The sequence below is a fragment of the Daphnia magna genome, linkage group LG6, assembly GCF_020631705.1.
Source record: "Daphnia magna isolate NIES linkage group LG6, ASM2063170v1.1, whole genome shotgun sequence".
NCBI lineage: Eukaryota > Metazoa > Arthropoda > Branchiopoda > Diplostraca > Daphniidae > Daphnia > Daphnia magna.
The window spans coordinates 9,159,028-9,181,984 of record NC_059187.1 but is presented as its reverse complement, the minus strand read 5'-3'; the positions used below and the strand labels follow the sequence as shown (position 1 = coordinate 9,181,984).

Here is a 22,957-nt window from a genome sequence, read left to right as displayed (position 1 = left end):
AAATGTGCAAAAATCTAGAAACAAATGAAAATATTCAAGTTGCAATTCTAGAATGAATAAGTGGGTATAATGAGCTGTGTAAGATCATTGACGAACGGTTGGGTATCCAAGGAGAACAAAGATTTGATAAATGATGAAACATTACAATAAAAAGTGGGATGAAAGAGATGAACGTATCAAATGAGCAGTTGAGCAGCAAATCGATAAAAGTCGTCAGCTTTCGTCTTTTGAAAGATCGCACAACATGAAAATTCAACCGCTTTCTCGATTCTCACGTTCAATTACAGGCTCGAATGGATCAAAAGGATATGCAAAATGGCTATTATAACAAAAACAAAACTGTTTTCTTGTGATAAAGAATGAATAATTAACTCGTCTGTCGTCAGCACAAGTCAATGCTGACGACAAGTCGATCTAGATAATTCAATCTAGATGGATGTTAATCAATAACAAGAAGCTCTAAATTTGGAAGAAGCAGTTGAACGATTCGCTTTCACATAAGTTTATGCATCGTGTCTTACTTGTGGTATGGTGTCCATGCGAAATCCTTTTTTTGGACAGTCCAGCCAGTGAAATTCAAGCTTTCTCTGGATCCACAACCAGGAAAACAAATTTAAAAACGAGTAATTTTGGTTCATTGGGTACGTGACGTGTTCCTGTAGGAAACCACTTGAAAAGCAACTGAAGAAATTTTAAAAAAAAACCTGATGAGAATACAGACTCAAAATTGTCAATCAGTTGTCAGAAGCACTGTGATGAACAACATCCAACAAAACTCTGCCCAAAATAGATGGGATTACAAAGATGCGAACAAGAAAAAGTATTTACCTTTTGATAGCCACATATCAGAGTGGATGTCTATGATTGCCACAAATAGACGTCTGGGAATCGTCCGACTTTCCGAATAATCCCCGACGACAAAAGCAATAATAATCTCGACATCAAGAGTCCCATAAAAAAAAAAGAGAAACCAGTACAAGCAATAACTGTCAACATGCATTGGATGTCTAACATTACTTCGACGTGAATTAGTTTTCATTTTATTGCAATGTGGCATGTCATTTGTATGGATAGTTACTAACCAGTTTAGTTTTAATTGGTTTCATTCGCGACTTTTCAGAAACAATACGACCATTTTTGAAATGCACATGATGCTTCATTGGCTTTGTACTTACCATGTATACAAGGCACGTATAATTACAGCGAAGCCTGACGAATATTCTCGTAATTGCTGGCCCACTGGTTTGACGAGTACAACGACCTTACTGTTCGACGTAATTTACGCCCACAACAACTGAAACATCACCTGGCAAAAACTCATTTTGTCTGAATCTAAAGAGAAGGAAAGGGCAACAAAATGAAAAAATGGCGCCCACATCATTTTTGACAAACATGTTGCCATACTTACTAGATTTGTTTGCCAAAAATTTCCACTGTTCTGTGGAAAAAAATTAATCGATTTTCTTCCTTTCCATTAAACACTAAATTGAATTGTGTCGACAGAAATGGGTGAAACTTTCATTTAAATACATCGCGTGTTCTACGTGTTCGATTCGGATGAGTGAGCCAAATGTCAAAGTCTAAAATCAAGTGTCGACTGAAATTGAAGTGTTGTAGCCAACAAAGCGCGTTAATTGCCAATCGAAGCGAAATAAACTTGCTACTTGAGAGGAACTGCGATAATCAGGGTCACTTTCTAGAATTATCACAAATCAGCACAATATGCCAGTGCACTTTCCAGTGGGCTATTTCGGCGATGGTCGATATGGCCTCTCTTAAGAGGAAAGGCCTATAGATTCTATAAGGCTATATATCGTCCTACACACAGTTAAATCTCTCTGGGCAAATGCACTATACACACAAAAGGCTATTATAATGTGTAGGAAGGACTGAAAAAAAAAAAATGTCCATCCAAAGTTCTTGGGGATCGATGCTAGGATTTCTGTGATATAGCATTCACAAATAAGGATTGACGACCGAAGAGAGCGTTTAAAAGCCCGATGGGGATATAGAAGAATTAAAGGGGAGGAAAAATGGAAGGGATTAAAAAAAAAATATATAAGAATAAACCACTTGGAGCACTTTCTAAAAGCGTATGACGGCGTATATGGAAATCGGGGATCATTTTTTAAGGAGCACCGTCAACAACACAGATGTGCTATCTGCGTGACGCTAAATCATTTATCGTAGATTTTAAATGCAGATATGCATTGCCACATTCAAATACAAACAAATGGGCAATGATTTTCCTTGACTTTTTCCGCGGGCAGTCGCAATTGTCCGTGGAACTGTTTCCATATCGATCCCTTTTTGGTTAGCTACACGTGTCATGACCACTATACACAATGAAGAAACAAAAGAATTACATTTTCATTAAACGCTGTACACACCCATAAAAACAAAGGAACCATATATGGTTCTTTTACTGGCTGATGTACCAGCGGTTTCCCAAGTTTTTTAATATGCGTATCACATGTAGTGTACATCACAAGTGTTTTGTTCCAATATTACAAAGAAAACAAAACGTGTTGATTGAACAATGAGATTAAAACAAAAAACAAAAAAAAACCCAGTTTTTAAAAAATCTATTTTGAAAAATATTATATTACCGGCTACCCTATACAACGCGGAACTATATACACAGAGGCCTTTGGTTAGACGTCATTATTCTGATATCGCTCGATTTATCTCGTTGCGTCTCATCCTGGGCCCATGCTATTTCACAACGAGGCTTACGTCGCTTTTTTCATAGATATTGTTGACGTCTAGATCCCGCTAGTCGATGACGCAGTGGCTCTGCTCTTCGATCGCTATTGTAATGGGAAAATGCAACCAACCAATGGACAGAGACCCCGCCTAGATGACAATCAATTCCGTCAGGCCAATATAATGGGAAAAATGCGAGTATACACAGTATTGTCATTTACTGAAAGAATCTCTACTGGCACATGAAGAAAACGAGCGTCATTCGAAATACAGCACAACGTAATTCTTCTTGTGACATCCAAAGTGATTTCCTTATTCGTTCGCCCCCCTGGAAAAAGGAATCGCTTTGTAATACGTTGGGATTTCGCTTTTATGTAGGCGAGAAGAGCATTTTGAGACTTTTGTTCTTCGTTTGTACATACAGTCCAGTGCACTGGATCAGACGGTGTGTGTAACAATCGATCGCATCACTTTTGCTAATGTCACTCCGCCCTAGAATATATTAAACGATATGAGGGACGTAAAGAGATGAGCTTATGTGTACACCCAACTTTCATGATTTCCGTGTGTCGGATACAAAACCTTATTGCAGTCTGACTTATATAATCCTATAGATCCTGTTTCACAAATGTGGTTTACTGGGACAACGAAACGTGAGGCAACTTTTTCTTCTTTGAAAACACGAGACTTACTTAGTAATCGAATCACTCCTAGATCCCAACCTCCCCCGCAAGTTGATGTCCTCTCTGTGTCCTATATATACCAACATCCGTGCAGCGTCGGTATATAGTGTAGTTTTAAACGAAACGAGCCTAATAATAGTCTTAATGACGCATTGTGTATACTCGTCTTGTTGATGAAAACGTTTAATTATTTTCTAATGGCGCATCAATTACGCATTTATGGACGAAGGGAATGTCCTCCGAAAGTTTTGAGATCTGCTCGTCGGACGTGAACGTTCACTTATTGCCATGGTGACGTAAAGCCAAGAATCTTGTATTAGTTACGTTGCGCTAACGAATTGGCACGAACGTTGGGTGTTGTCTGCATCGCGCAGATACGATTCACGAGACTACACGTTATTTAGGTTTGAAAGCGAAATAGAATGGTCTGAAAAGGCTTAGCTCTTAATTTATCGTGTAAATGGACGTTAAGTTAAAAATATAGTCTTCATAATTCATATATATAGTTTTGGAGTAAATGGCAATTGGAAATAGAACATCACCGATGTTCTTCTTCTTCCACTTTTGATCTCACTTCCCCCCTATGACGAAAACTATAAAAACAACAAAAATCATTCGTCCTCTAAAAAAAATACAAACGTAATTATAGCATATTTTCATTTAAATTGTTCTCCGTGGCAGCGGCCCTACTTAACATGTGGAATCACGTCCTAGCTCGGCAGTAAATGGTATACGACTGCCGCATAAACAATACATTACTATTAGGAAACTGTGACCCTTTAATCGAAAATCGTGGGAGATGTGGCGCACGCAGCCGAAATTTCAAGAAAGAAAATCGAAACCAGTTGATGTCATATGCTCGTTGCGTATCCAACTTCACGATTGAATGGATAACACACAAACCTCCCCACTGGCCTACAAGATCCTCTTGAGCTGTTTGCGAGGTCGTCTCAAAAAAGCAAAAGAGGAAATCGGAGAAGAGATTGTTGATGATGTTCTTGCAAGCGATCGATCTATATAAGAAATGCGGCAACGTCTTTCACCTAAAAGCATATCTAAAAGAAATGCGTCTTCACTTGGAATATACGCATGTTCCAGGGTCGCATGTATTATACGTTTTTATTTTCTCTCTTGCACACAAGGCGTCTATTTGGATAATATATTGAATCACGGCCGATCTTCTTTGCTGGCACTTTCTTGATACGCTTCACATGATGACAATGGTTATTGTGTTGCGGTATATACTTTCTAGCTGCTGCGCGTGACGTACATCATACACCGAAAATGGAATATAATTGGATTCCTTCGTACTTATACGTCGACCCTTGACAATTTCTAGCTCGACAATATGGCGAATTAAATAGTTTGATGTGTGTAGGTAAAAATTTCAGTCAGATGAATTTCAGACCAAGGAAAACTGTTTAATCATTTCAGAGTTATGTATAGAAATCGTTGTTTAGTATACAGTATATTTGTTTTCTGTTTGCCTTTTGACAGTGTATAAAAACTGTTTAAATGTTATATTTCTATGTTCATTCTCGGCTCTTCCTTCGGCTTTTATTATTGGGGAAAGAAAGGTTCAACATTCATTCGACATATCACAGATCATGTACACACACACACACACACACAAATAAATGATTGGAGAATGGAGTTGTATATATCGAAATGTACTTTCTACATGTCTCTTTGTTGCTTTTCTTGTATACGCTGTTTCGCATTCGATGTTGTATAGAAAGGGGAAAAAAGGACATTTATAGGTCTAATTTTAGTCTCAATCTCTAAGATGTTACACTGTTGAAATTCAATTGCAAGAAAACCACCGAAATTATTTTCTTAAAAAAAACGTAAGATTAATGTGCTGTGATGAGGGAATTATTTCAAAGATCCAAGAAATAAAAAAAGTTAATCGCTAATTTAAAAAAATAAAAAAAAAAAACGGCATAAAGGAAGAACTGAAGTGCGTTCAAGAGATTTCCGGTTTGTTGTTGTTGTCTGTGTAGATTTCCGTTGGTTTTGATGGGTGACGCGCAAAGTAGATTTCAATCAAGCAGGTGATGAAGTGGATGAACAAGCGACGCAACGGATGAGACCCGCTTCATTGCAGGTGATGCACTTGAGAGCTGCAAACTCGGCGGTAAAGTGGTTGCGGTGGATGGATTTCTTAGAACCCGAACAGACGGAGCACGGCAAATAGCGGTAACCGCCGCACGAATCACAGATGGTTTCCGGTCCGACGCGCTTCAGTTCAACAATACATTTTTTTTTAAATTTTCAATTGAAAAAAATAATAATCATCGAATTAATTCTACACCTACCTTGTAACGGCGTAGAATTTGTCTCAAGTCTCCCGTTTCGTTCAACTTCTCAATAGCGTCGGCATCCTGAGAAAAATATCAGAAATCAATTTCATAATTTTAATCACATTTTTTTACATCTTCCGATAAAAAGAGTACAAGTTGACAGCAGTTGTTTGATTACATTGTCGTCCAATATTGAAAGAGTACATCAACAAGAAAATTCTATTTTATTAAAGGGCACGGCGTATTGTTATGTAGAGGCCCAACCTTCACGACAACATGTGTGTCTACAAAGACGTGAGTGATCAAATTGAATTCTAAAATTACTAAGGCCCTTCTTAATTTTTTTCCCAATGTTTCATGTACACATTCGTTGTTTTTCTTGTATTGATTTTATTTTTCAGGCAGCAGAGGAGACTCTATTGGAGCGCGCAAGAAGTTAACAGGTGGCGGTGGAAACAAATCACGATTCAATTGTTCTAAATTGCTCTGACTGGCCAAAACACTTTGAACATGGGCCTTCGTGTAGCGGAGACACACCATCTGTCGCATTCGTTCGCTGACACGATTCTTATAGGCTAGAAATACACCAACTTCTATAAACTTAAATGCAATCAGAGAACATCCTACGTTGCCTTGCAGCCATTTAATTTAGAAACGGAAATTAGGTTAAAGTCCGTAAGCGTTTAATGTGCTCGGTCCGAGAATGGGCCAACAATTTCAGTACAAGCTTCTACTTCCCGAATAAAAAGAAGCTCTGCCTACGGGCTGCTGCACATGCCACACTATCGCAGAGACATTGTTGCTGAAGCTCTTGATCTACTTTCTTTCAAGAAAGAATATGAACTGAACGTTAAATAAAAAAGCGGGGGCCCAGTTCTCCATTTGACCTACAACTATTGTCCTGATTGTAGCCTCTTTTGGTGCCAAGATTCTTCTCGAATATTAAAGAAACGGAGCAATCTGTGATGATGACGTATTGCCAACTCAAAAGCGGCGTGACGTAGGCTCTATACTATACAATGGCTATGTAAAACGAGCATCGAAAGAAGCTTTAAAACAATTTGAATCAAACTTGATTGTTATAAAGTCTATTTAAAAAAAAAATAACTTACGCCCAGTAGTTGTCCCTCGACAAAGACTTGCGGGATGATGATACGATTGCGATTCATTCGCTCCTTGAGCTCCTGTTGCACTTGCCGATTCATGGAGACGTCCCTCTCTTCGTAGTTGATGAGCAACGTGCCTAAAATGCGTTGCACCTGCAAACAACGCTGGTACGTTTGCCTGACGACGCCCATCGACGTCGTGTACACCACCACTTTGCCGTGTTCACGTTCAGCGTAGCTCTGTGTCAACGGTGAAAGAGAAAAGGTCATTCATTCGCCTCACGTACAACGTACAAAGAAATCAATGCAATTAGTTTACGTGACATTCAGACTTTAAGGAGGTAGTAGAGTTACCCCTCGTTATTTTGGTACGGTAATCATTAATTGATCAATCTCGATTAAGTCTTATACATCGATTGAATGTCATTTCCCTGCATTCGTTTACACTTCCTTGTTAAGATTATACGACAATGTCATTCCAAAGGAGAAATTGTAGTTCACTAACCAACCGACAAGCTGAAACCGAATTCTTTTATTTTTATACATATAGTACGCGCATATATTTAGTGAAGTCTATCGGTCGCGATTCGTCCGGCGGAACCGGAAACTTGGATTTCCCTAGAGAAATGTGTGCTCAGCGACACTTTATTTAGAGCTTCCTTGTATGTGTGCATGTGTGTATCTAAGTAAAACTGGTTAGGTTCAGACGTGAATATAAATAAGCTCGTCGAGCAGCAGCCATGGAACTTTTTTACACGGAAGGGATAGGACGCTTCCGTCGTGGATACATCCTTGTTTATAGCAAATTACACGAGAGCTTTATAGCAACTAGCAAGACTTTCCTGCTAAATAGTATTTACTTGCGTCCTTCAACTGTTTTCCTTTCTTTCTAAATTGTTATTTGGATGGGTCTATATAGATGGATATGGAATGGGCGTTGTTACTCGAACGGACAGTGTCCCATGTGCCGAATTCTACGTGTTTTATGCCATCCATAATTGGCAAATGCCATTTTATAGACGCCCGCTTTCCTGCATTTGAATTCTGATGTGCAAAAATTCCCGTTTTCACTTGCAAAACGGGAATGTCCTTTCGAGAGCTGTCGCAAACGTCTCTAAACAAAATCAACAATTGTCTTCACTATTTGATGCCGTTGCCGAACCCAGATTTTGAGCGCGTACTGTGCTTTAGACCTCTAATAGCGGGACATGTGTCTCTCTCTCTTTTGCAGCCGACAAAATAGATAGAGAGTAACAGTGCTGCGGTATATAAACGGCTGTCAACAGGTAGATAGGAAACGGTACATATACACACGTCCGAAAAATAAATGATGCGTCCGTTATGTTTACGTTGTTCTAACGGACATGGTCTCCATGACTGGCCTAACCAATGTCAACCGAATCATTTGAAGCCGACGATGATCGATTTAATTGTTATTGATTTGACGCTTTAAAGCTTGAATCATTCTGCCATACATAATCGCATCAGAGAGACTCTGATCTCGACAGAGTGCGATCTTAGTAGCCATGTTAATACAATCGGACATGCGTCATCTTATGGTCACGAGCTTATGTGTATACGCTCTTTGTAAATAAATATCGCTGCGTGTGTGTTTTGACGGGGGTAACCATGGAAATGAACAGTTCCCCAAATCCCATTATTATTTACAGAAAAGAAATGAAAAAAAAAGAGGACTGCTTTTATTTCTATGGTTTTTCTTTTTGGGAAAGCATAAACAAGTAGATAGTATAAAGAAGCCGATGAACTTTGATTGTTATCACATTATGTTTCAGGCTGTTGCAACGATTATTGCCCGAAGGATCGGTTAAGAAACAAAAGGAGGAAAAGAAATTTTTTTTTGTTTTGTTTCAGGTTAGTAACCGAGACAGAGAAGATCGATTCACACCTGCAGGCAGTTATGTACCTTTTGAAATAGCGTTTGCTCTTCTTCTATATACTCACGCACACAACCACTGATAATTAAAGAGAGAATATATATTTCTTTGTGTCTAGTTATTATGAGGAATGTAAGAAATGCGAGTTTTTTTTTTTTAAATTCCGCGTGAGATTTGAAATGCAACCAATTTCCATAGCGAATTTTGTGTGTTTTACACGAGGAAAAAATAAAAAAGGTTTGTTCGCCAAAACAAAACAAAAAAATTCGTGAGATTATTACGGTTTACTATTTTGGGTGGTCCATGATTTTTCATTTAAATTAATATTCCCTTCCCCCAAAAATGGCTAATCGGGAAATAGATAAATAACTTCCGCATTTCCACCTTATTGCTTTATGGCCATCATTAATAAGCCAGACGTACCATAACATGAATCACACGCATACCTCAGACGATAACGTTTAATCTTATCAACACCATCAACTGATTTTGAAATGCGTGTAAACATTGAACGGAACTTTACCCCCTTTTAAAAAAAGAGTCTCTTTAAGTGTTTTCCCGAAACGTACATTCTAGAGCGTGTCCATACTTGTTACTATCCTAAACTCTTTTTGCTCTGATTGTTAAGGTAAAGCGGTCGACTGGGCGTCTTTTGAAACAATCACACATTACAAAACAAAAATGGCCACAGCATCTGAACGTTCCATTCCGTTATGTTATGCAAGTGCTCGCATTGAAAGAAGCTAACAGCTGTGACGGTTGCTAAGCAACAGAGAGGGGAATAAAGGGGCAAGCTAATTATATATCCATTTGAGGAAACGTAAAAAGAAGTTCGTGACACAATGATATAACACTCACCTTAAAAGTCTTGCCCTGAAGGAAGGTGGTAATTCCGGCGCGGACGCGGTTCCGCACTCCGCGCACTGTGCCGCTCTTATGGCTGCGGATCGTTTGGCCGCTCTTCTCGACGTTCAAAATATCTTTGAGACCGACGAAACTGAGGTCATCGACGGGCGATTCCGGATGCTGTTGGCTGTTGTTGTTGTTGTTGTTGTTGTTGTTTTTAGCGCTGCCGATGTCGACGTATTCGCACATGTGGAATCGTTGATAATAAGCGTCGGCCGGATCGAAGGACGACGGTGCTGCCGCCAACGGTTGCGGGATCGGCAAAACGAGGCTGCGTGATCGCGACGGCGGAACGGACGAGCTCTTGCTGCGTTGCAATTTCAGTTGCGTATCCAAGACTTTGCCCAGTTCTTTGACCGACTGCGGCTGTTGATAATGATGCAGTTTCACCGCTTTGGTGCGGATCTCCGTCAAAAGATTACTGGGCAGAGCTTTGGCTGTTTTACGAGCCGTGGCTGGGCTGACTTCGATGCTGCTGGCCAACGACGTCAAATCGGTTTGGGCGTCGTCGTGGAGCGCCAAGGAATCGGCGCTGACGTCCGACTGCGAATCGTCCAGCAATTCAGCCACCGCCTTCTTGTTGACACGACGCGGCAGCGGCGGCGGAGTGAACCCTTCCGTGTCGGACGATAATCCGCTGTCCAACGTGCTCACCTCGTCAGACGATTTCTGATTCACGCAGCCCCGGTTAGCGAAATAATAGAAATCTAAATGACCGGCACTGCTGACGCTGCTAGACGAATCCTCCTCCCTCTGGTGTCGTTTGTTTGATTCGCCTGTTCCAGTCGTGACCGACGACTGGAACTTGAGATTTTGATGGCCGGCCGAACTCGTGTACTCGGCGCACTTGAATTTTGTCATCACGAATGTTTTTTTCTTTAACGTTTTTTTTAAATTAAATGATGCGAGTTGTGAATAACGATGTGGACTTGTCTGCAGTTTGTTTCACTTTCCCGATCGTTTTTTGTTTGGTTTTCTTGTTGTTTTTAATTATCTATGCGCACTGTGTAATCTTATCTCGTTCTTGCAGCGTGTGTGTGTCACGATTGGGCGTGTTCCAACTCAATAATCAAGTCACAGTTAAAATGTTTGTCCTTTGAAGAGCGACGTGAGACAGGCAAAATAGAAAGCTGCTTCCAGTTATTGGAAATGATTTCGAGTACACAACAATGGCGCTCGGTGGTTGGTGAACGAGTGACTGGGACACTGACTGGAACGCCGTTCTCTTATATAGTATTGGCAGGAAAATGAGGAGGAGAAGAAGGTTTGAAAGGGAGGAGAGATAAAGCAGACACACACCAGGTGGAAATATACGTATAGAGCATCAAACAATATAACCATCGCAGTCGGCCGGCCGTTGGGCTTTTTTACACGAAAACTCTCTCATTCTGCTCTGGCAGTTCGAAACAACAGGTGTGTGTTGAGCCTGAAGACAGTGCCCTAAGAGCAATAGCTTCCACTATGCCATACCTAACGGGTACGGTGTCTATACACTCTGTTGTGTATAGTGACGACACAAGGCCCATAGTGCTGCTCTATGAATAAGAAAGAAAGAAAGAAACAGTTAGGATGGAGAGAATGTACTGTATAGAAAAGGAAACAGTGGATGTATAAATGGAGCTGCTGATGGTCATCTTGTGGTGCCAGACTGTGTCCGTTTTGAAATGCCGGAAGGATGAGGCTCTATTAGTTGGACAATTACATAGACGAACAATAGCGAACTGATAACTTTAATGGCCTCCTCTTTGGTTAATGAACAATCGAATCCACAATTAGTTGAGATGAAGTCCTCGGCCTCGTCGTTTGGCCCAATGATTATGCCGTTAATGCACGACACGTTGAAAAGCGGATGCGTTTGACCGAAAGGCTCTATTGCTATAAACGTATACATTTTGCTTGATAGAAAGAGAACTTGCGTTTATTAGAATTCCGTGCTGAAAACGGATATAACGGACGAGACTTGTGCCAAAAGAAAGAGAGAGGCAAACGCTAAATCCCATATCAATAAGAAAAGGGAAATATCCGATAGACAAGAACAAAGTGTGTGCGGTTAGATTGGGGTATTCCATTTGAAACGGGATTATAAGCAGAGAGTTGGTCCGTTAAGTGAAAAATATTAAATGCTCAACAATGGTTAAGTGCGATAGAACTGTTAGATTTTGAGGCTTCTATTCTTTCGAAACGAAACGCAATTTTTCGTTTTTCAGATTGTTCAATGCAATCGGCAAGAGCTTTTGTACAACAGGGGTTATAGACATCGTTGCACATGTTTGACAGTCGCTTGAGTGCTGGCGAGGAGGTTTAATGCTTGGATGGGATTCATTTCTTTCCCTTTTTTTGATGTTTTATACAAGACAATCGGTGCTCAGTTGTATTTGATTTGTGCACCGGTGCAACAATCAAAGCCAAGCGATGCACGTTATTGAATTCGCTATCACTCTGTTCGTGACTCGAAATTTTAAACGACTGAATGATGTAATTATACTCTCTCTAATCATTTCAGGTTAGTTTCACGATTCACACTTGCCATTCTCCCTGATAGTTTGGTGCTGTGTATATACCTGTTGAACAACAATCGACGGAGCCCATGGGAAAGGCCGCCTGGAAAAAACAAAACAAAAGCGAACAAGTCTCCCTGGAAATGTCGTTCAACCTCTTTCGTGGCCAAGATTTTCTTTTGAATTTCTTCCAAATGAAATGAACCATCGCAAATCTTTTTCTACCCCAAGAAAAACTTAAAGAGGCCCGCGAGAGTTTCTTGTAAACCAATAAGTGAAACTGAACGAACATTTGCCAATAAATGAGTAGTTTTATATGTAGGCATATATTTAGATAAGTTGAAATATATGTCACAGAAAGTTGTGACGTTTATTTCATACTTGAAGAGATTTCTCCTCCATCAGCGTTTAGCGAAAGTTTCTTACATCAAGATTCCGCTTGGATGCTGATTTTCATCTTCCTATACTTTTTTATATCTCTCTCTTTTTTTCCCAAGATTAAATGACCCTCTTTTTCATCCATCGCTCTTGGCCATAACTGTTTCCCCCTCCCCCTCCCAAAAAAAACGAACGCTTAAACCGATAGAAAATTTCCGTTCAGTCACAGCAGCCGAGTCGGGCATCATTTAGAACGGATTTCTTCAATTCTGTCTTGGTCCGTTCAGTCGATGCTTTATTTGATGGAGAGCCACCTGCTCAAGCATGACACCAACGTTTTTTTTTTTCCTCTTCTGCCGAGAACATTCTGATGCTGAGCACCTCCGCCAGAAAAAAAAAAAGTAGAACGAGCAAGAAAGGGCTATATCGTTGGTTACGCTGGATGCATTTCTTATCTATTGCTGAAGGATATAGCCTCGACCAACACGTAGACACACGCACGGGGGGGAGGGGAAGAAAAATGTAGTCCATCACGTAGATTTACCGCAGCATCATCTTTTTGATTTATAATGAATGTGACCTGGTTAATCTTCTATTATCTACTCATTTTTTTGTGTGTGTTTTCATTCGAGAGTCGGGCTGATTGCCGTCCTCTTTTTATATTTGTGCATGAGGTCCTTTTATCCATCATCATTTCTTTTTTTCTGTTGGTCCAGCTACACCGCCAAAGGTAGTGGATCATCGGAGAGAGAGCGTCTTAAAATAAAATATAATGGGTTATATCGGCCAGCGTCACGAGTGTTGGAATGACGTAATACAGCACAACTGAGGGTGGATCCTGCTTTTTATCTTCTTTGACGTTCTCTGGAAAATAGCAGTGACGTCAAACATAGTGTTCTGCGAGATTAGATGGTTTTCGATATAACAAATATGTTAATGAGTCCCTGCTCCATTAATTGATGGCAATATGGCGCCATGTGTGTTCTTGATATAACAGTCTGAAGGCAGGGTGTTTTGTCGTCTAATGGGATACGTTTTGTCAACAACGGCTGAACGCCAAGGCCACGTAGATTCCTAAGTTCAATCAAATTTGTTTTTATCTAATAGCAGCGTTTAAGTTTTGTCCACAAAAATACCTAGCAAAGATAAAAGTGCGGTGCGTGTAGCCAAAATAATCAGTCGATCAGAAAGAGATGCGAGTTTCTTTTGGTAAGTAGAGCCAATGATTGCTGAACCGACAAACATTTTCCCATCACAACAGGGGAAAAAAGAACAAAATACCCTAAAAAATGAAACTATGCGTGACCGGTGTAATTTGGCAAAAGATTTTTGGTTCGCATCAACAAAAATAAAATGAGATTTTCACCACCCTGGGTCATTTTTGGAAGATCTCTCCTTTCTCTCTATGCACGCTTTATTTTCCTCCATCTTCGTCGAGTAAAAAAAGAAGAAAGTTCTCATCGAAAGTGCATCTTAAACGCAACATGAAAAATCTGTTAAGAAAAGGTTTATCAATTTTTGCTGCCAATAATAATCCACAACAAACAGGGAAGACTTTTAGCGTGCTGTGTGTGTGGGGGGCAATAAGAAATTCAGCGAAACGCGTTTAGTTATGCACTTTAAGGAGCATATGTGACGGCCTCGTCCACACAAGATGGAAGAAGAATGTATATAAACATTTGTAGAAAGAAAATCGTTCGTAATCGTTGAGTATATAGCCAAAAGCCCTCAATTAATCCCGAGGTATCATTCAACATGACCGCAATTCATCAGCAACAAATTCTTAGATTAGGGTTACGAGGTAACTGCGTTCTTTTCGAAATGATGTGTGCCAACTATATCCACTCGTCTCTCTGTGTTTTTGTTATCAAACTGCCTTGATTTCTTCTTTCAGTGTATTACATATAGTTTCCCATAAATATCGTTTGCGTTGAAACGTCTTTAAATTATGAAACGATTTGCTAATCAACCGACTGTGGCAAACTTTAGGTGGTCGATTTTGAAAACGTCTTCTTGTGTGGTCAATTTTTATTGCCGATAGTTTCCCACGTGAGCTCTGTTCAACTACATATCTTGATAAATTATCTTTGTATACGAGTCAAGAGAATTTTGTGTTACAATTTATAATGTGCTGTCTTGCTTGATCACACGCCGGTTCTCACGCAGGGGATTTTTTTCAAATGATTCGCGAACAATAGCCTCATCAATTTGTTGTGCTGTAGATGGGATATAGCCTATCTATACAGTAGCAGTAGATACGACGTCTAAATCATTGAAGGAAATCGCAGGGAATGTAACAAGATTTGCAACTTGTAATCGAATCAGGCAATTGTCTTGGAAAACAAAAATGACGCATTGTAAGCACAATTGCAATCATGTATTATATATACAGCACTAAATCTATATATGTAGGTTATATAGAACGGGGGGGAAGTTTATATATATATATCCTACAATAAGTACTTTCTCAGATTATTATTTAGGTATAGCCAACAAATATCGCGGTCAGCAAATGGAAAGCCCAAAACCTGAATCTCATTTCTTTCTTTTTTTGGCAATAAGATAATAGAATGTATTGTAGATTTCTACTTGGATACGATATAGAAGATGATGACGGCATCAAAAGAAAAAAAAAAAAGATAATTTTTACGCACGAATGTTTTCCTATGAGCCAATTGAATGATTTTCATTGGAACTGCCCACATTGTAATTATATACATACAAGCGGACATTAATGGCTGTTTTTTTTTCTAATTTTCGTGTTCTCTTTCCAGTTCAGTAAACTTGTACTAAAAATATACGCGAACATCTACTTTCACTTTGACGAGTGAATATAAGAATGTGGAATTGAGGTGTTGCTTTACGTTTTATTAATGCACATCGTTTCGTTCAACTTGATGTTATCTGGCAATCGGTTGACGAAGTGACAAGTCGTTTCTAGACGCACGTGTTTTATTATATCTTGCTTGATGTCAAGTAGATAGTAGATAGGTCCCGATTCAAAGAAATCACTGTTAACTATTTTAAAAACATTTTTTCCTGCCCTTGTTGTTGGTATCGAACATAGCGATCTTATAATATAAGCAAACATTAATTGATTAAGATGTGTTTTGCTAAAAACATTAGTGATTAAAGTCTATATACATGATTGTTTTGATTAGGGAAAACGAAAGCTGGAGGTCAGTTTAAGTGTTGGGCAAATAGTTAAATTGCAAAGGCTTTTCACGATACGAAAAACGAACGGTAAATTGTTGAAAAAAAGTACCGTCATTTTCGACCATATGTTCTTCATTTGGCCATATATGGGGGTAGATGTTTTCTTGCTGATGGTGTGCAGAATAACGACTACCTACACACATGGAAAGTATATATGGTATTTGAATTTTGTTTCGCACCGCTATACGGCGATGAATAACGGAAGCCTTTCTGCGTGTCGGCTATTTCCTATCAAACATTTTCATTTGTTTCTTTTTGTGTGTGTCTCAAGGTCGTATGATCGCAGCGGTATGCGTATACGATCCATAAAGTAAAGGAATTTTTCTATTTAGATTATCATAGCTTTAGAAAACACGAAATGTCGCAAGGACACATTGAAATCATGAAACAGTTATGTCCCACATCGGCTGAATAATGGACGAGAGCGTGACGGTACGTTCCGTGTTGTCATTTTCTTCTAAAAACGACGAGAAAGGCCGCACAATTTAGAAATGAGAACGATCGTTATCGGAAACGTGTTCAATTCCAAAATTATAGTTTTTGCTACGTAATAATATATACGTTCCATCCGCCTGCAATATTCGCCCCGAAACCTGCCAACACGATAAGCGTTGCTGTTGCAGCTGAAATTGAACCATCAAAATCATGCTGACGATGTAACTTTTTATTAATTTGTTACATCCTAGTTTTCGGCATACAAAAAAAAAGGGTCGTCTATATTGAGATCACCATTTTTTTAAAATGTAATACAACAACAAAAAATGCCCCATTTTGCAAGAGATCCAATTAAGCATTACATCAAGAGGTTTGATCTTGATAACATGCCTCTTATGAATGCAGAAGTTTGAAAGGGATTATTAAATGGTAGAGAACGGTGTTTTGCATTCCGGACGGTCGCCGTCTATACATCATTGCATAATTGAATCGTTCAAGCGTCACGCGGTAACCACCCCCGTTATAACCGTCGTAAAATATCTGCCACCTCCCCCACCAATGGGAGGCTGATGATCGTTAGCGTGAAAGTTATTGATCAAGTTGAAACGCTACGTTTGAGCCATTCATCTCATTTTAAAAGGAGACATATCGAAAGGTATTTTCATTTGCAACTATTGTTTTTTCAAATGGAAAGGTCGATGACATGTCTATAGAAATGAGGGAGTTAAATTGGCCTAAGGCGATAACGTCTCTTTAAACATGAAAGGAAGGCGTGATCAGTACTGGTATTATTTGTTTGCCACCCACAATATTGTTAAGCTAAGATGCATTTCGATTACCCACAAGAAATGACTTACCGGTTACGAAAACTTCAGACGCTGTTGAATTTCCTTTTGCATATTTTCCTCGTAAATTAGAAACGGGCAGGGCGTAAAGTCAGTAAAAGCGGCCGCCTTCATGTTATCCCTGCTATTACAACGAGATAAAGGAGAAAATATGAGGGCAAAAAAGTGAAGAATAGAGCCTATAAAGAAACAAATTTGCAACAAAAAGTGAAGGACAGGAAAATACAGAGAAAAGCTGTTGTCATGTATGCTATAGACTGTAACGTGCACGATCGATGCAGTTTCGTCAATCCTGCAATTCCAATTTAGAAAGTAACGTGACGTGGGAAGTGAGCATGTCACGCCACATTACAAATTTTTAAAATACCATTTATCGACGTATAATTTTTAAATAAAATTTCGCTCGGTTTTGATTCGCGTGAGTAGTTTTTGCGCAAAACAGCTCTTTGGACACCGTGCTTTTCACGCACAGTTGGACTGCGTGTTACTCACCCTTGACATTTTCATTAGAAGTTAAGAGAACTATGGATTATAGTAGGACACACAACTGAAACTCGTGAGCAACTTGTTTACGAACCTAATTTCGTGGATTTTTTCAAAGGGTTCAAAAATGACTTTATACGACCTGTATGAAAAAAAATACGAACGTTAATTTTTCGTGGGTTTTGAGAAAATGTAAAAACAAACGACACGATACTACGTCCCTTTCAAAGGACGCCATCCCATTACTTCTATGTAATCCCATTGGCCAGAAAACATGGCATTTAGTGGTCGACTCTCGAGACACACCTATTTTACAGTTAGCACATTATTTTGGCAGATTTGGTTTTGTAAACCCTCTTTTCAAAGGTACAGAATTAACAAGTGAGTCTTCTTCCTACCTAGAATTCAAATTTCGGTGAAATTATAAAAAATTTCAATGTTTAATTCTCATAAAAGAAACCTGGAGAGTCGACACCAAAAGAGTTTCCCGCCGGCCGCCATTAAGCAACGGCGTTGTTTACTAGAGAAGGAAAACACGTTAAGTACGCCGACGTTTTTTTTTAACGAAGGATTTCTTTTCTATGGTGGTCAGTAAAGTGAAAGACAATGTCCATAATGTTCAATAAAGCCGGAGATAAACGCCGGCATGACGATGTGCTACGACATGACGAAGAAGGAATTGAAGGCTTGTGCAGGTGAGCTTCTTCGACTGATACGCTTTTAGAACAGCTGATGTTTCCTGCTTTTCTTTTTTTCAATCCCCCCGCCCCTTCACGCTGGGTATTATCTCACCAACAGCTGATGTTGACTTAATTGTGAAATTCCGGTTTCCATTGAGCATGATATTCATTTTGCTTTTGAAGTATAAAGTGCTTCTTGTAGTGGACAACCATGTTGATCTCCTGTTTGGTTGTTAGTTATCAGGCATGGTGCCTCACCTGAGGAGAAAAAAATGAATAATGTGAAAAATTGAAGTGCTGTTATAAAATGATTTCTTTTATGATTGATGCAGTCTTGGGGATAGTTCCCCACAAGAATCAATGGAGGGAGGTTGGGTGGATGAGAAGCGTGTGCGAAGAGAAATTGCCAACTCCAATGAGAGGCGGAGAATGCAGAGCATTAATTCAGGTTTCCAATCACTCAGGACTTTGCTTCCTCAAAGTGAAGGGGAGAAACTTAGCAAGGTAAGAGGATTTGGTTATGATAAAAATAATATTCTTTATCACTGATAAATATGCTTTAACTACAGGCCGCAATATTACAGCAAACAACTGAATATATTTATCAACTGGAACAAGAGAAAACAAGACTGGTTGCTCAAAACTGTCATCTCAAACGGCTCTTAGGTGAGCTTTGTTTACAACTTTTACAATCCAAAAAATCTACATTTTCATCTTAATAGGACCATTAAAAAGCAAAGACCTCTCAGAATCCACAGAGATTCCACTTTCTCCAGAACATATGTCTGAAGTTACAGTTGGTGGTGAAGATGTCCTCCTTTCTGGTGTTTCTACAAAAAAGAAAATCCAAGATCCACCTCCCCTGGAAAAGGAGAAAAGGAAAGGGGTGCTTTCTGGGGAAGCTTACAGCCGTGCTGTCGATAGGTATAACGTTACCTCCAGTTACAAAATATTTAGTAGTTATAGGAAAGTGATCAATGTTCTAATAATTCTTGGTTATGTTATTGTATCGTTCGTTGCCCGTGATTCATTAGACTAAGGAAAGAGGTGAATGAATCTAAAGCTCTCTTGGAAGCCGAGCGGAAGTTACGCTTAAAACTCGAGGAACAAATTCATGCACTTGAAGCTCAGCTTCAGTTGCAGATAGATGTGCCTGAAGTAGATAACTCTGAAGAAATCACTGCACATATACTAGGACGGAAACCTAATCCCCCTCCAAAACTTTTCAAAGTAATTCAATTGTCACCAAACTGTTGCCACTGAGACTAAATTTTATTTTTATTTTTCAGTCGGAAGCGCAAGATGACGAATCCGACTTAATAAATGCTGCCCGTGACGCCTCCAGTACATCTAATCAACGATGGAATAACAATAGAAGACCTAACCAAAACTCCAGAAGAAACCTAGTTACAACGGCGGCAATGTCTCCTAGGTTAAACAGAAGGGAAAGCACTGCCAGTCCTAATTCGAGCAATGATCACAACCAAGTCCAGTTTATGAATTCACAGAGTAACATGATGACCTCATTGCCTGCCCACCTAGTGCTAGATGATCGCCCAAACAGGTATTTCGCATGTTCTCATTTTTTGCGATATATTAGTCATGGTTTTTCTTAAATGGATCTCTTTCTCAGCCGGACAGGAAGCTTGTTGGCAGCAGCGATGATGGCAGAGCCAAAGGTGGAAGTTGAGCTTGCCTCTCGAGTTCCCTCACCGGCGTTAAGCCTTTCCATGACCGGTGGGCCAGCTTCCCCCGCAAGCAGTCTACCCCTGTCTTCGCTACCAGTACTTTCCTTCCAGTTACCGCCACATTTGGCTCATTTGTCACATTTGGCTCACGGTGACGGTTCCTCTTCCCCAATCGTGCTACAGCACGCTGGGGAGGAAGTAACGTTTGTAGATATCGATGCGCCATTCAGTTCTGACAGCAAGTGAGTCTCAGTTATTGCCTCAGTTATTGCCTCAGTTTATGGAACTTTCGATTGCATTTCACGAAATCTTTCAGATCTTACCTTGCGGCCACTTCTCGGCAGAATCTTGAAACGATTGTAGAAGCCATTCGCCATTTGGAAGGCGATCACCTTTTTAATGACGATTTGTCTGGGTCCCGCAAAGGCCAACTGGTGGAAGTTGAAATTGACACGGAAGGTGAACCAATAGGATGCAGCTTGGTGGTCACAAGCTCTCAAGACGAGGTAGCTCATAATATATACTGTGAAATTTCAATTTAGTCATGAGAAATTTTATCTAGCTTCGATCGGAAGACGGAATAGATGAACAATTGGCAATTACCGAGGAACAGGAGGTTGGAGGTAAGTTGGTGTGTTAAATAAACCATCGCACTAGCCATACTTACTCCAGAATATTTTTGTTCAGAGATGATAACCGTTAGCACGGAAGCAGAAGTGGACAGTAATAGTGACAACGTCTTGGATGACGGAGAATTGGTTCACGGCCCGAACGTTATCATCGTTAAACGAATCTAAACGTTGTTCCAAGGGTTCTCAAGACTCCCGTGTGACTTTATTTAACAATTTAAAGCGAATTGAGGCGATCAAAAACCATGTGAAAGAAGCGATTATTTGTCTTACTGGATTTTCCCGAGCTTTTTGTCTTTCATCTAAGCACGCATCTCTCATTTACGTGCCGTATGAATGAAATTGAACTAATGCATTGCGACTATTTGAATCTGTTGAAATAAAGAATTTGACACGTGCCGCTTGCGTAAAGAATAGGCCGCTGTCATGAAACTCTGACCACCGTCAATCGCTTCGATTTGTTAACATGTAAATTTATGTTAATTTGTGGTGAAATTAAAACTGCTTGCAGTGAAAATTACTTGATAAAAAAAAACTGTACTTGATCTTCCATACAGAAACAATGTACAGTGTCAGGTTATTTGATAATCATAATTTGATCTTCTAGATTCATGATATGATATCTATAGACCTTTTTAAGATTGCTCGGTGTAAGCACAGCGAAAAGTCGTGCGGCTAGTCGACTAGTGCGCACCATATCGCGTTCGTAAACAAGATAGAGTCTCAAATGAAATTTCTCTATGGGGGGAAGATACTTAGATGAAGATTTTCCACTTTTAAATAACTGTAGAGGTATTACGAGGGGATCGTGGCACTTCAGGAACTCTAGTGTTTTATAATACAAATCACGGTCCTCTTCAACTAAAGAAAGCACTAATTGAGACAACTGAAACTTGAAACGGACATTTTATCTTTAATACACTAGCAGACTACAGTAACATAGAGCCGAACAACAAGGTGATTCGAGAATCAGCCAGTCTGCGCTAGTTACGGCTATCCCCGCCATGGTGCGCACTAGTCGACTAGCCGCACACTTTTCGCTGTGCTTACACCGAGCAATCTTAAAAAGGTCTATAGTCTTGAATGGAGAGAAAACGTGATGAAGCCCGAGATACTCAAGTGAGTGGTAATACTGGGATGGGCAACTGCTACAGTTATGACTAGACACTGTGAAATGACAAGCACAGATGAACTAAATTACGGTATCCCGAAAAAGTGTTACGTGAGAAGATGGCAAAAGAATACTGTTAACCCTTTTTGAACGAATAAATTTTTGAAGCAATCAGACTTTCGGTACGGTGTTTAGGTTGTCTGAAGACGGAGCAGCTGGACGAATCTCTTGTGATGGGGCTGCAACCTGACCTATATCTTGATACCGTCCTTGACGAATGTTCGGTTGACCGAATACATCTGCCAGATGGCTTTCTTGATACACAGATCCACCATAGAGAGCATTCCTTTCACCCAGAATCTTGTACAGGAAAAAAGCGGTTACAGGACGTAGCAGCATATTGACGATAGCCATTCCAGCACTGAAACGTCTAGACGTTGATCCTTAAGACAGTGAAATTGAAAAAGGATGTTATGTATAATGAAACATTTACTTGTAGGAGAAATACCTGATCGTGAAGGGAAAAAAACGCCGACATTGACAATATCCAAGACGAAACAAACGATGTCAAAGTAGAAAGCCTAGAAAAAGCTCTTGCTCATTAAAACAGAAATGGGCAAGAAGACCAGCCAAAAAATCCATTATAATTTTAGATTTTAAACAGCCTTACTATAACAATTGGTTGTTCAGATTCTTGTTGATGCAATCCCCATAGGAGAACCATCATGAAGAGAAGATTATAAAAAAAGTAAGATGTTGGTGCCCAATCTGACTGCAGCCCCCAGGATGTGAAAACCAAGTGGATAAAGAAGATTCCCTATGGTAATGTTGAAAATGTAATTAGTTTTAGCTATTGCTAGTCCCCAAAGCAACAATTTACATTTTATCTATAAATAAAAAAAAAAAAAAAAAGAGGAAACTTTGAAGCCATCATGGCCGTTTTCTTTGTCCGTCATAAAAACTAAGACTTGTTTAAACTGTCACACACAACTTAAGAAATCGATAAGAAACTTTTCTTTTCCCTCTATCTATTAATGTATGTAAGTTCAAGGTGATTTTTGTTACCTTTAAAACGGAATTGAACAATGTGCTAGACTGCTGCATTTCCGGTTTTTATTCTACCACGAATAGTTGAACCACGACTGCGACTAAGGACAAATCGGAAATGAGGCGTTTTCCGTGAGAAAGAACTAAGCCCCAAGTTGCGAGCGGAATGTAAATAAGCTTCTCAGCGGAAACAATGGTGCCCAGAAACAGGTATCCCATTTCATTATGACATCAGAAGAGAAGCCACATAATTTAAACCGCTCGTAACCAACGCATGGCCGACGAACTCTAGGCGCTGCCGCTATCACAACAAAGCATGTGTCGTGCTTGTGTGTATATAGTATACTG

The 22,957-nt window shown here is 39.7% G+C and overlaps 3 protein-coding genes across 3 annotated transcripts; 1 reads left to right on the top strand and 2 right to left on the bottom strand.

Moving 5' to 3' along the window:
- Positions 1–4,841: 4,841 nt before the first annotated feature.
- On the bottom strand, positions 4,842–14,028 carry LOC116924624 (glutaredoxin domain-containing cysteine-rich protein CG12206). Its single transcript, XM_032931146.2, has 5 exons — positions 13,612–14,028; positions 9,552–13,549; positions 6,805–7,038; positions 5,708–5,773; positions 4,842–5,630 (listed from the first exon to the last, which is right to left on the bottom strand). Exons 2-5 carry the CDS (start codon positions 10,458–10,460, stop codon positions 5,436–5,438), a joined length of 1,404 nt encoding a protein of 467 aa, XP_032787037.2. The 5' UTR covers positions 10,461–13,549; positions 13,612–14,028; the 3' UTR covers positions 4,842–5,435.
- Positions 14,029–17,910: 3,882 nt separating this feature from the next.
- On the top strand, positions 17,911–20,889 carry LOC116924623 (helix-loop-helix protein 11). Its single transcript, XM_032931145.2, has 10 exons — positions 17,911–18,149; positions 18,467–18,638; positions 18,704–18,800; positions 18,857–19,058; positions 19,169–19,364; positions 19,424–19,698; positions 19,768–20,064; positions 20,139–20,328; positions 20,385–20,445; positions 20,510–20,889. Exons 1-10 carry the CDS (start codon positions 18,061–18,063, stop codon positions 20,617–20,619), a joined length of 1,689 nt encoding a protein of 562 aa, XP_032787036.2. The 5' UTR covers positions 17,911–18,060; the 3' UTR covers positions 20,620–20,889.
- Positions 20,890–21,430: 541 nt separating this feature from the next.
- LOC116924626 (type-1 angiotensin II receptor-associated protein) lies at positions 21,431–22,814 on the bottom strand. The gene is made up of 4 exons (XM_032931148.2): positions 22,628–22,814; positions 22,233–22,379; positions 22,071–22,143; positions 21,431–22,005 (listed from the first exon to the last, which is right to left on the bottom strand). The coding sequence occupies exons 1-4, from the start codon at positions 22,664–22,666 to the stop codon at positions 21,734–21,736; spliced, it is 531 nt and encodes a 176-aa protein (XP_032787039.1). The 5' UTR covers positions 22,667–22,814; the 3' UTR covers positions 21,431–21,733.
- Between the last annotated feature and the right edge of the window lie 143 nt (positions 22,815–22,957).

Excerpts from the sequence above, each read along its gene's own strand:
- LOC116924624 (XM_032931146.2), bottom strand. The coding sequence starts at position 10,460 with ATGACAAAATTCAAGTGCGCCGAGTACACGAGTTCGGCCGGCCATCAA. Across the intron at positions 7,039-9,551 it reads TTCAGGGCAAGACTTTTAAG|AGCTACGCTGAACGTGAACA; the intron begins GTGAGTGTTATA and ends CCGTTGACACAG. Across the intron at positions 5,631-5,707 it reads AAATTCTACGCCGTTACAAG|CGCGTCGGACCGGAAACCAT; the intron begins GTAGGTGTAGAA and ends GTTGAACTGAAG.
- LOC116924623 (XM_032931145.2), top strand. The coding sequence starts at position 18,061 with ATGTCCATAATGTTCAATAAAGCCGGAGATAAACGCCGGCATGACGAT. Across the intron at positions 19,699-19,767 it reads CTAGATGATCGCCCAAACAG|CCGGACAGGAAGCTTGTTGG; the intron begins GTATTTCGCATG and ends TCTCTTTCTCAG. Across the intron at positions 20,329-20,384 it reads TCACAAGCTCTCAAGACGAG|CTTCGATCGGAAGACGGAAT; the intron begins GTAGCTCATAAT and ends AATTTTATCTAG.
- LOC116924626 (XM_032931148.2), bottom strand. The coding sequence starts at position 22,666 with ATGCAGCAGTCTAGCACATTGTTCAATTCCGTTTTAAAG. Across the intron at positions 22,144-22,232 it reads CTGAACAACCAATTGTTATA|GCTTTCTACTTTGACATCGT; the intron begins GTAAGGCTGTTT and ends AGCTTTTTCTAG. Across the intron at positions 22,006-22,070 it reads TTTTTTCCCTTCACGATCAG|GATCAACGTCTAGACGTTTC; the intron begins GTATTTCTCCTA and ends CACTGTCTTAAG.